General features: G+C 40.4%; 1 protein-coding gene across 1 annotated transcript in view; it reads left to right on the forward strand.

Annotated features, from left to right (window-relative positions):
• LOC311085324 (GTPase IMAP family member 8-like) overlaps window positions 1–5,734 on the forward strand; it is a 31,608-nt gene extending 25,874 nt beyond the window's left edge. The window contains exons 4-5 of the mRNA XM_084117800.1: window positions 2,857–3,489; window positions 3,711–5,734. Coding sequence (XP_083973926.1) covers window positions 2,857–3,489; window positions 3,711–4,870 — 1,793 coding nt within the window. The 3' untranslated portion in view covers window positions 4,871–5,734. The remainder of the gene's footprint in view (window positions 1–2,856; window positions 3,490–3,710) is intronic.
• Window positions 5,735–12,358: the final 6,624 nt, after the last annotated feature.

Raw genomic sequence — 12,358 nt, forward strand, 5'->3', positions numbered from 1 at the left:
GGAGTGATGGAGGGTCTCATAAGGGCAGGTGGAGTGATTGGGGGTCTCGTAAGGGCAGGTGGAGTGATGGAGGGTCTCATAAGGGCAGGTGGAGTGATTGGGGGTCTCGTAAGGGCAGGTGGAGTGATGGAGGGTCTCATAAGGGCAGGTGGAGTGATTGGGGGTCTCGTAAGGGCAGGTGGAGTGATGGAGGGTCTCATAAGGGCAGGTGGAGTGATGGAGGGTCTCATAAGGGCAGGTGGAGTGATGGAGGGTCTCGTAAGGGCAGGTGGAGTGATGGAGGGTCTCGTAAGGGCAGGTGGAGTGATTGGGGGTCTCGTAAGGGCAGGTGGAGTGATGGAGGGTCTCGTAAGGGCAGGTGGAGTGATTGGGGGTCTCGTAAGGGCAGGTGGAGTGATGGGGGGTCTCATAAGGGCAGGTGGAGTGATTGGGGGTCTCGTAAGGGCAGGTGGAGTGATTGGGGGTCTCGTAAGGGCAGGTGGAGTGATGGAGGGTCTCGTAAGGGCAGGTGGAGTGATGGAGGGTCTCGTAAGGGCAGGTGGAGTGATGGAGGGTCTCGTAAGGGCAGGTGGAGTGATGGAGGGACTCGTAAGGGCAGGTGGAGTGATTGGGGGTCTCGTAAGGGCAGGTGGAGTGATGGAGGGTCTCGTAAGGGCAGGTGGAGTGATGGAGGGTCTCGTAAGGGCAGGTGGAGTGATGGAGGGTCTCGTAAGGGCAGGTGGAGTGATGGAGGGTCTCGTAAGGGCAGGTGGAGTGATGGAGGGTCTCGTAAGGGCAGGTGGAGTGATGGAGGGTCTCATAAGGGCAGGTGGAGTGATGGAGGGTCTCATAAGGGCAGGTGGAGTGATGGAGGGTCTCATAAGGGCAGGTGGAGTGATGGAGGGTCTCATAAGGGCAGGTGGAGTGATGGAGGGTCTCATAAGGGCAGGTGGAGTGATGGAGGGTCTCATAAGGGCAGGTGGAGTGATGGAGGGTCTCATAAGGGCAGGTGGAGTGATTGGGGGTCTCGTAAGGGCTGGTGGAGTGATGGAGGGTCTCATAAGGGCAGGTGGAGTGATGGAGGCTCTCGTCCATGGCACCATCTCCAGGATTCAGCTTTGGGCTCCTCATCCTCAGTGCTCACACAAAAATGCACAAACATAACACAAAAGCAGTAATTTTAACCGCACAATGTCATTTGATTTCAGTATTATTTAGAAATCAAAAACGCTTTTTTTTCACAAATGCCGCCATCATCTTCCCTTGCAGGTCCTGCTCCACCACAAAAGCTGTGCAGCTAATGCACAGAAATCAAGAATCAGAAAAGTGCTGTAATAGCTCTGTTTGAAATTACAATAATTAAATAAACTACAACTTAAGATTTAAATAGTTGTTGTTATTCATTTCTGTAGTATACTCACTCAAATCCTTTGATGGCAGCATTCAGCTTCATGAGCCACTCTCCACCGGATAAACACACATCTGTTCATCTGTCCCTGTAACATCCAGACAAGATTCACATTACCTCTGTGATATGAGCTCAACACTACATTTACATTTTGAGGTTGTTTTAACTTTTTATCCAACATAAATGTTCCTCAATTTATCAACAGTAATGGACAAATAAAATAGATAACTTATGTTTATTACTTACTAGATTTATTCTACATAATAGCGCACATTGATCACAGATGTCTATTTCATGTTGTGATGTGCTCTTCTGCAATACTTATTGAAGATTTTCCTGTCAGATGTAAATAGGCATTTAAAATAAGCGTCTTTAAGATGTAAATGGTTTATATAAATCCACTTTAGAGACATAACTTATGTGTCCTTACTGGAGCTCCCCTGTCAGCAAACGTTTTACATAATAAAACGTGTTTGCAAAATCACAACTATAGGCTACTGTGTAACGTCTTTACACCTTCAACAATTCAACAGTTTACTCTACATTAGTTCAACACATGAAATTTTAACAAAAGGACCCGTGTTTACTCACATTTGAAAGCACCCGCGTCGCTGATCTCTGCGATGTTTTATAATGACGTATCCTCTCGCGTGGCCTCCTGGGATAGAAGAGTAGCCATCGGTCGAGAACTCGAAAATCGGGCCTGAAACAGTAAGCCATCCGGGAACTTCCTTTGAAATACTGTTTTCCCCTACTATATAGTAGGAAAGTAGGCATATTCGGACGCACTATAAGTATACGTACGCCCGAATCTCGCGATAATTAGTACGTCACTCTGGTAATTCTCGCCTACTCTTTTATGGATACTAAGGATTCGGACATACTTATTCGCTCGCCTACTGCTTTTTCCATACTATATAGTAGGGAAGTATGCGGTTTCGGACGCAGCCAGAGATGTGGTCACAAAACAGGCACAAGATCAGGGCAGGCAGCAAGCGATCACAGGATATATCCCGGTACATAAAGCAGAAACAAAAGACAGGCAGCAAAGGTTAGAAACAGGGTAAAGTGTCCAGGGTCGAACACAGGCAAGGCAAAAATAACAAGAGAACCCTCAGTAACGTCAGCCAGGGCGAAACAAGACTTTGCAAACTATGAGTGTTAGAGAGTGCTTTAAATAGTAGAGTAGATAGGGAACAGGTGTAGACGCAATCAGTACCAGGTACAGGGATTATGGGAAATGGAGTCCAGATTTGAGATCAACCGCTGCGCAAGTGCGCAGAGAACGGAACGGTTTGATTTTTTTCTGGGAACCATTACACTCCTATTAGTAAGTATTGCCGCTATGGCAAGAATCACAGCTTGTAAACACTTCTTGTTGCCAGATTGCAGTTATTCTGACATGATGTGAATGCAGCATTACTTTTAAGATGAAACCAGATTGTTAACCTAGTTTATTCCTTTGACAGTTCCAGAGGGTGTGAAGCTGAATCTGGTTCTGTGTGGGAGTGACAGAAGATTAAGATCCTTCATATCAAACCTGATCCTGAACCAGGGAGACAGAAGATCAGCGCTCAGCTCAGGGTGTGTGAGGAGAGACGTGGAGCTTCATGGACGTCTAGTGTCTCTGGTGGAGCTTCCAGCTCTGTTCAACACTCAGATCTCAGAGGAGGAAGTGATGCGTCAGACACTCCGCTGTGTGTCTCTCTGTGATCCTGGAGTTCATGTGTTCATCCTCATCATTCCTGATGCTCCACTTAATAATGAAGACAGAGCAGAAATGGAGAAGATCCAGAAGATATTCAGCTCAAGAATCAACAAACACACCATGATCCTCATATACCAGAATTCAGAAGACAGGACAGCAGAACTAAATGAAGAAACACAGTCTGTCATTGAGAGTTTTGGAGGACGACGTCATTTCATTGAACCCGACACACAAGTGTCCGTGTTAATGGAGAAACTAGAGCAGATGGTGGAGGCAAATAGTGGTGTTTGTTTCTCCACAGAGACATTGTTGGATTTACAGATGGAAAAACTGCAGACATTTGAAGAAATGAAGACAAAAATCCATTCATTAGAGACGTGGTTTCAGTCAAAAGGTAATGATCAGAAAATCTGCAGGGATTAATTAGTTTGGTGACAGATTTGTGAGATAAAAAAATAACATTATATGCAGAGTTCAGAGGAAATAAAATGATTAGCACATGATCCTTCAGTATAAATTATACACAATATTCTCTGATGACCTGGATGATGAACAATCTTCTAGAAATGCAATATATTGTTATATTCAGTATATTTTTATTTGATCTATCTTTAGATTCCAGAGAAAGAGAAGATGATCTGAGGATTGTGCTGCTGGGAAAAACTGGAGTTGGGAAGAGTGCAACTGGAAACACCATCTTAGGAAGAGAAGCATTTATATCAGACACATCTCATGAATCTATTACTAAAGAGTGTCAGAGAGAAAGAGCTGAAATCAACGGCCGACTCGTTACTGTGATCGACACTCCAGGACTGTTTGGTACTGAACTTACTAATGAGGAAATCCAGAGAGAAATCAGCAACTCCATCTCTATGATCCTGCCTGGACCACATGTGTTTCTCCTACTGATACCAGTGGGACGATTCACTCAAGAGGAGGAAAAATCAGTGAAGATCATTCAAGAGATGTTTGGTGAAAACTCTTTAATGTATACCATGGTGCTCTTCACCAGAGGAGATGATCTGAAGAACAAATCTGTTGAACAGTGGCTTGGAAAACCTGGATCTGTGATCAGAAACCTCATTGAAGCGTGTGGAAACAGATTCCATGTGTTCAATAATAATCAGACTGGAGACCGAACACAGGTGTCTGATCTACTGCAGAAGATAGACGACATGGTGAAAGAAAACGGAGATAGTTACTACTCATGTAAGATGTTCAGAGAGATGGAAAGAGAAATACAAGAGAAACAGATGAAGATTCAGACAGAAAGAGTGGAGCAACTGAACAGAGAGAAAGAAGAACTGATGAAGAAACACAAAGAAGAGAAAAAGAGGATGAAGATGATGATGGAGGAAGAAATACAAAATCAAAGAAAGAGAAGAGAAGAAGAATTTAGAGAAAGAGAAGAACGATATAAAAGAGACATTAAAGAAAGAGAGGAACAGGAGAGAAAGATGCGAGAGGAGATGAAGAGAGAACGAGAGGAATGGGAGAAACAGAAACAACAGGAAAGACAAAAAAGAGAAGAAGAGGATGAGAGAAAGAGAAAGAAAGAACAGGAAACATGGGATGAATATGATCAGAAACTGAAACAAGTGAAAGAGACAATGAAGATGATGATGGAGGAAGAAAGACAGAATCAGAAGAGAAGAGAAGAGGAATTTAGAGAGAGAGAAGAACAATTTAAAAGAGATATTAAAGACATAGAGGATCATGAGAGAAAGAGGAATGAGAGGAATGGGGAGACAGAAACAACAGGAAAGACAAAGTGAATAAGAAGAGAAAGTCTTGAGCCTTTGTACTCAAATCCCAAGTCAAGACCGGCAAGTCCAAGTCCAGTTGTCAAGTCCTCAACGCAAGTCTTAAACAAGTCATTAAGGCTTGTTTCCCAAATCAGTGTCATAGTATTAATTACTATAGTACATTTATAATAGGCATTTTAAATGTGTTTGTTTTCCATGTTCAATTTCATGTAAGATGAGGTATTGACTATTTTCACTAAGGGCATCCATCTAACTCAGTTAAAGTTTTCTGCCTAGGGATTTGTCTTGAATGTGTGACATACAATTAATGCAAGGACAAGCAGTTGGAATTAAATAAATAAATAAATAATAATTTGGTAAATGAGAGTAACAAAGCATAAACTTGTTGACTAGAATGTGAAATATCTGATATTCAGATTCTCAAATATATGCGTGTGTTTTAATAAGTTTATTGTGATCATAGTTGATTGCTTGTGATCAGGGTCTTGTGTGGTGCCATGCAGTCAAAGCCTGTCAGATCTACGACATTTAAATTCATCCATTCCTCTTAAAATGGCTGGTGAACAGATGAATAGAGTAAAACATCGTCTACACCTGACGCTAGCGGCGCGACTAAAAACAAAAAAACTTTTATAATATGATTCTGTCTACACTGGATGCGGTGCAAGCAACAAATCTCTGACAGTAAACTGATGCCTCGTTCTGTTTATGTTGTTCTGACATGAAGGACAAATACTTTACAAGGGGCGCTTTGTTGCATCACTTGTAGACAGCCTTTAGCTGTTCCGACTCGGTGTGAGAGCTAACGATCACGCCAGGTGTAGACACGGTGTAAGCTTTATTGTTACCTGCACATTTTGCATTTGACGTGAATAAAACACATCTTCACATTATGTTTGAAAGATTTTTTACCATCACTTACATAGATCAGAGTGAATTTTTACAAATTACAAATATATTTTGCTAGTACTAACATGAGCTGACAATGAAAACCTGTTTAGCACTAATTCATCTTAGTGTTAATTTTTACATACACTATGTTACCGTGCTTACATTTTCAAAGCCGGTGTGAGTGAGAACCAAGGCAGAGCTGGAGTGAAGACCAAGGCTGAGTCGGTGTGATTAAAAGTGGGACCATCAAGGGCCAAACAAATACAATATGTACATTAATTAATGAGGTGAGAAAAACTACAGCACTGGTAAAATTCCAAGTGGTAACGGGTTTCTAGGGCTTAATTTGTATTTTCCAGCCATTTGAGATCTCTTAAACATTGAATATTTAATGAAATGTGGTCTATAGACCCCTTCACAGTTGACGTCACAGGAAAATTCGCAGTTCGCAGTGCGCAGGTCGGGGTCAGAAAGTTCATTCCATCCCATTGAATTGTGTGTTAACCAGAGAATTTCTCGTCAAGAAAAAAATGCCTACTCGTTGCATCATGGACTGTGAAAATTGAACCAGTTGTGGAGTCAAGTTTTTCAGGATTCCTACAGGATCTCATCTGTTTAAAAAAAAATGACAACATCTGTGACTGCAAGCTATTAAACGGGCAAACTGGGACAATGCTACGATCAAAGAGGCTTGTGTTTGTAGTGCTCACTTCATATCAGGTAAAGTCATCATTTATCATCCCTTTCTGTTAGATTAAACTCGAAAGCCTGGATTGCATGAACAGTTTTCTGTACACTAGCCTATAACGTTAAGCTATGCAGGTTAATAGTTTTATAAATGTCATGGACCTGTGTCATGCTACAGACGTAGCCAGCTGCTAGTAGTTAGTCGCAGGCTTGCGCCAACATTGTGACAATAATGGTAGATTTAAGCCATGGTAAGAAAACAAATGTTTTCTGTAAAGTGTAGACTGATTTAATAGTGAGGTGAAGTTTGATATCTGGCATTAATTGTGACCTGTGTCATGCTACAGATAGCAGACAAACTTTACAACACTGTTTACTGTTTACAACAGTAGATAGCGTTATAATCAATGTGTGCAATTCTTTTTTTGTAGGAGAGGCATCACTTGACTCCAGTAGTTCTGACTTTGTGCCCTCCTTGTTTGTGTACACAAAACAAAGCCAGACACCTAAGACAAAAATGCAAAGATACAAATTAAAAAAAAAGTATCTATCTATAAGGCTTATCTGTTTCTCTCTTGGAACGTCCAGAAAACTGGCGCAGTAGTCTAGACCAGGGGTCCCCAAACCCCGGGCCGCGGACAGATACCAGAAAGAAAGAATAAATAACTTACCGTAGGCTATTTTCCGGACTATAAGTCGCTCTGGAGTATAAGTCGCATCAGTCAGAAAATGTGCCATGAAGAAGAAAAAAACATATAGGCCTATAGCCTAAGTCGCACTGGACTATAAGTCACATTTTTTTAGAAATTTATTTCACAAAAAAAAAAAAATGTTACAAACGGGACAGTTCTCCGTTACGGACGTGAGCGCTCTGAAAGCGCCACTAAAAGACTGCTTTAAAACTTTCACTGAGACCTCAAACAGAAAGCACAAAGCCTTTCTTTAAATTTAATTTCTTTTGTATTAATTGTATCTTAATTTTAATTAATGTTTCATCAACCAATTGCCTGGATTTAATAAATATGAACTGAAACTCAGTGATAAGTTAGCCTACTTGCCTCACAGACCTGAGACATATATAGAAAGCTTGAAATGTCTACTTTTAAACAGAACAATTCAAAACGAAAGAAAACTGACTGTTCTCTGCTTATGTAATTCGTATGAAATGTGCATTTCTCTCTGGCGCGTTCACGCAAGTCAGCATCGTCAACTTCATCTTTTCAGCCGACACTGACACAGAAAACACTTATTTATTAGTAAACAATTAAAATGTCTCCTGCTATATTTTACATATTCATAATCATTAATTTTGCCGGTTCGTTGTGACATCTTTTAGGTGCTTTATTGGCAGCGCCACATGTTACATGAACGCATCAACACCGAAAACATGGAGTTTTTTTCTTTTGGGGGCATTTTGTTTGTGTTCAGGCTTTCTCAGTTGTCTTTAGGCGCGATGTTACGAGGACGCTGCTAATAAAGTTGCAAGTAGGCAACACTTTGGATTCACGTTTATTATTATATTTAAAAAAATACCCCAGTTTTTATGCCGGTCGTATCATTTTATTTTGTTGTATTTATCCGCCACACCTTAAAGGCTGGTCCGTGAAAATATTGTCTGATATTAAACCAGTCCGTGGCGCAAAAAAGGTTGGGGACCGCTGGTCTAGACCATCTAGTCTAATCCTTATCAAAATGTCTTTGAACTCCTCTCACTAGCCCTCTCTTGAGTCACGTGTATTTCTCTCTCCTTCTGTCTTATATGGACTGTGGACCTTGTTTAAATTCAATCAAAACTCATTTGATCTGATGTTTGTCAGTGCATAAGCATAAGGAGATACTAAGACCTCAATGGTGTTATTGGCCATATGTTCAATGTAGAATCTGATATCTAATTAAAAAGATTACAATTGCATACATACAGTATTAAATTCTATGATAACATTTCAATATCACAGCAATATTGTGCAGGCCTAGTTTAACTAGACAATGATTAAATGGTTTCACACAGCACTAATTGTTCCTCTTGTTTTCCTTTAGGTATCACAGGAAAAGGAAGAGAGATAAACGCCCTGACATGCAACCTGCTTCTTCCATGGCTGAAACACAACAAGACTGTACCATTGATCACTGCACCTTTGATCACTGCAGTGGTATGAAACTAAAACTAATGCAGTCTAATACACCAGCCCTGTGGTACCACAAGCTACACCCTCCAAAGTTATCATCATTTTTCACAGAACTTCTATATGTCTGTTTGTTTTCTGTTCAAGAGGAGGAGGAAGCTGAGACAGGAATATGATGATCTTTGCTTTAGACATCATTATCTGCAGGAAGACTACATCAACCTGCAGCAGGACTGTTTTAAATTACGCAGTGAGAATGAAGAACTTAGGCATGAATTACAGAAAGCCAAATTTTCATACAGCAACGTTAAGAGAAGCATTGGACAATTACTGTTTTTCACTGGACTGACCTCTGTAATCTTTGAATGGCTCCTAAAAAAATTAGATGGCAGTATTAAGATAAGTCTCCAAGCCCTTCCTCTAGAGGACCAATTGTTGATGGTCTTGATGAAATGAAGGATGGGCCTCAGTAACACTGACCTGGCATATCGATTTCATGTAACAATAAGCACTGTTTCAAATATTTATCGGAGCTGGATCTCTGTAATGTCTGTGGTCCTCAAGCCATTAATTAAATGGCCAAATAAGGGAGCTATACTTAAAAATATGCCCAAAACGTTCAAACGACACTTCAAAAAATGCCGCTGCATAGACGACTGCACAGAAATGTTTATGCTCGACGTAGTAATTTGACTGCAAGGGCCCAGACCTGGTCTAATTACAAACACAATAATAATACATTGAAATATTTGATTGCCATCTCACCTGCTGGGGCAATTTCATGTTTGTCTCCAGGGTGGGTGGGTTTCTGATAAACAGATCACAGAAGAGTCAGGTTTCCTGGAAGTTGCAATGGATCACGATTAATACCGTTCCCAATTATCCTAAAACCATGCTCAAAGTTTATAGAGATAATCTTGCGGTAACTAAAGAGCCTATCCTTTAGTCGTGCCCTTAAGAAGTTAGATGATCAGTCTATACAAGTTAATATTCTACTATGAAAAATAATAGAGATATCACCAGTATTATAAGTCTATCTTTTGCGGTACTTCTTAAATCTTTTTTGCAATATAACAACAATCATGTTAAATGCTGCCTCTTTGGCTAGGCTATATGATCAAATCAGGACACATGGTAATTATTCTTTTATCAAAAAGAATGCTCACCCCTCGTGCGTTTCCTCCACAAAGGACTTCCTGATTCAGGCAGAAGAAAACGGTACTCAAAGAATCCAAGGTCCAGTCAGATGATTATAATAAATGTTTAACAAACTTTATTAAAATAATCAAATGAAAAGAATACTTGTTACAGATTATAAATGAGTACTAACTAACAGATGTAAAAAATAGCTAAAGCTAGCATGCTTCTTGCATCTAGTAACCGCTGGAGTACCAGATTGGCATTTGCAAGGAAGAGCAATATATCCTCCTTTGTTTGCGTCTTATATAGTCTTGAATTCAGTCGAATTCAGGTTCTATCTTTGCAATCGTTTTCCACACACTTATTACAGCATAGCTCTGCAAAGCAATTCTAACGCCATAGCTTCTAACAGTCGTTGATGCTCATCTTCCGCACTAGCTCAAGCATCTCTGCTTCCGTCATCTCATGGAGGATGGGTGAATTCCTGTTCTGTTGCTTTGTTCCAGAAACACGTGTGCATAAGAAAATGCCATTCTGAGAAAGTCTGTTAGCAGACTCTTTTACAAAGTGTTGGAGCCTATGGACGAGGCTTTAGCTGATAGGGGATTTTTAATACGGGATGAGCTTGCAGCTTGCGGTGCCACTCTTCATATCCCTCATTTTACTAAAGGGAAAAAGCAACTGTCTGCACAAGAAGTAGACACATCCAGACAACTGTCTCGGGTTAGGACTCATGTTGAACGAGTCATTGGTCGGTGGAAAAACTTCAAGATTTTACAAACTGTTATTCCTGTGTCTCAGGTTGATATGCTAGATGTTGCAGTGATTGTGTGCGCTGCACTAACAAACCTCTGTAAAAGTGTGGTTCCTAAAAGCAGAGTTCCCAAAAAAGTCATTAATTTGAAATATTTAATGATTAATGCTATTTTACAGTTTATACTTTTATGTATTTTGTATATTGTCAAAATGTACCATTGTTTCTGGACATGTTCCATTAAAGTAAATCATATTATGGAAGAGTGTAACATTTACTGTCACTTGTTTTATTAAAGCTACTGGATGATGAAATGGAATTGTAAATGTCTTAAAAATGTTTGTGCATCTGCATACAAACAAGAAACAAGTGCATCTGTATACAGACAACAAAATACATTCAGGAAATACAACAGAACACATGAGTGAAATGGTAATTAGTCAACACTTTTCACCAGTTGATCATTTTCCCGAAATCTGGCCTTTCACAGATTTTTCAGACTGACTGTGGCCGCAAGGAAGAGTCATGTCTTCCTGTTAGGATATCAGGCAACACAGTTGAAATGAAGGCATGTTGAGCCTTTGACAAATTCTCCTGCAGAAACTGCGTTTTTAAGGATGCGTTGCATTTCTACCAAACATTTGCCACAACAGGTACATCTTACCATGCCATCTGGTGACGATCCGAGGTGTGGCTCAGAAGGCCGCACCACTAGGCCACAGGAACTTACACTGAAGTCTTGATGGTTTTCGACCATAAGGGACGTGTAGGCTTGTCTTGCAGTTTCTTCCATGGCCTTACCCCAGAGAACAGATGGGACATTCAGCTGTGTTTGGTTGTACTGCATTATCTCACTCAGGTAGGTGTTGCTGATATTGTCAGCTGTAGCCACACAATAAAACCTAGTACTTGTAATTCGATCAGCCCAGTAGGTTTGCCAATCCTTTGAGCTTGACTGTTGTCGTGTGACAAATTCCAGCCTTTCACACTGATGAGGTTGTGGTTTATTCTTCAGTGTGTGAAATGTGTCCTCACTTTTCATCTGCAATTCTTGTGGTAAGAGTTTCCTGAGTGTTCCATCAAATAAAGCAGTCAAGGGCTCGGGCAAGTTTGAGTGTTCCTCTGTATCAGTATCGGATGCTGTGTCTGTTTCACTATTTTCTAGACTTGTCAGTACAGCAGCACCAGGGGCTATAATCTGCAACTCTTGGATGTCATCATCTGTCAACACTGGGGAAGGAGAACTAGACAATTATGTAAGGGATAATGTATAGAGAGGCGGTCGTTATAGCGAATAACAACCACGACAGGCTGAACGGGAACGGGGTTGTTACATGGCTACCTACAAAATAAATAAATAATTTGACAAGAATTATTGATTTAAAAAGGAGTTTATTGATTTAAAAACGATTGTATTGCTTCCGCCAAAGAAAATAGTCCGTTCCGCGTCCATAGCAACGCTCTGTTTTTCATGGCAACGGTGTGATATACTTAGCAGCGTCTGTTATCAAGAAATAACACACCGCATTCTACATTGGAATTCAACCAAGCCATGTAATAAATATAGAACACTATAGAACTATAAACTATAGAACATTTACAACAGAAAGCAATAATAAGGGGAAAGATTATTGCACTTACATCCAAAATAAAAAAGCAAAGGGAACTTAAACGATTGGAATTGGAGAAAGAAATAAGAAGGTTAGAATGTGAACACAAAACCTATAGCTATTGAAACAAAATAGACAGAAACTAGAAACTAGATGACCTGATGACCCAAGGCAGAGGGGGCTCTCAGGTATACAAGCAGAAAATATTATGAATTTGGTAAAAGAGCAAGTCGGCTGCTTGCTTTCCAACTACGCAAAGCCCAATCTAGAGTTGTTCCGAAAATTAGACATC

This window comes from Abramis brama (assembly GCF_963993115.1).
Source record: "Abramis brama genome assembly, chromosome: 6".
Classification (NCBI taxonomy): Eukaryota; Metazoa; Chordata; class Actinopteri; order Cypriniformes; family Leuciscidae; genus Abramis; species Abramis brama.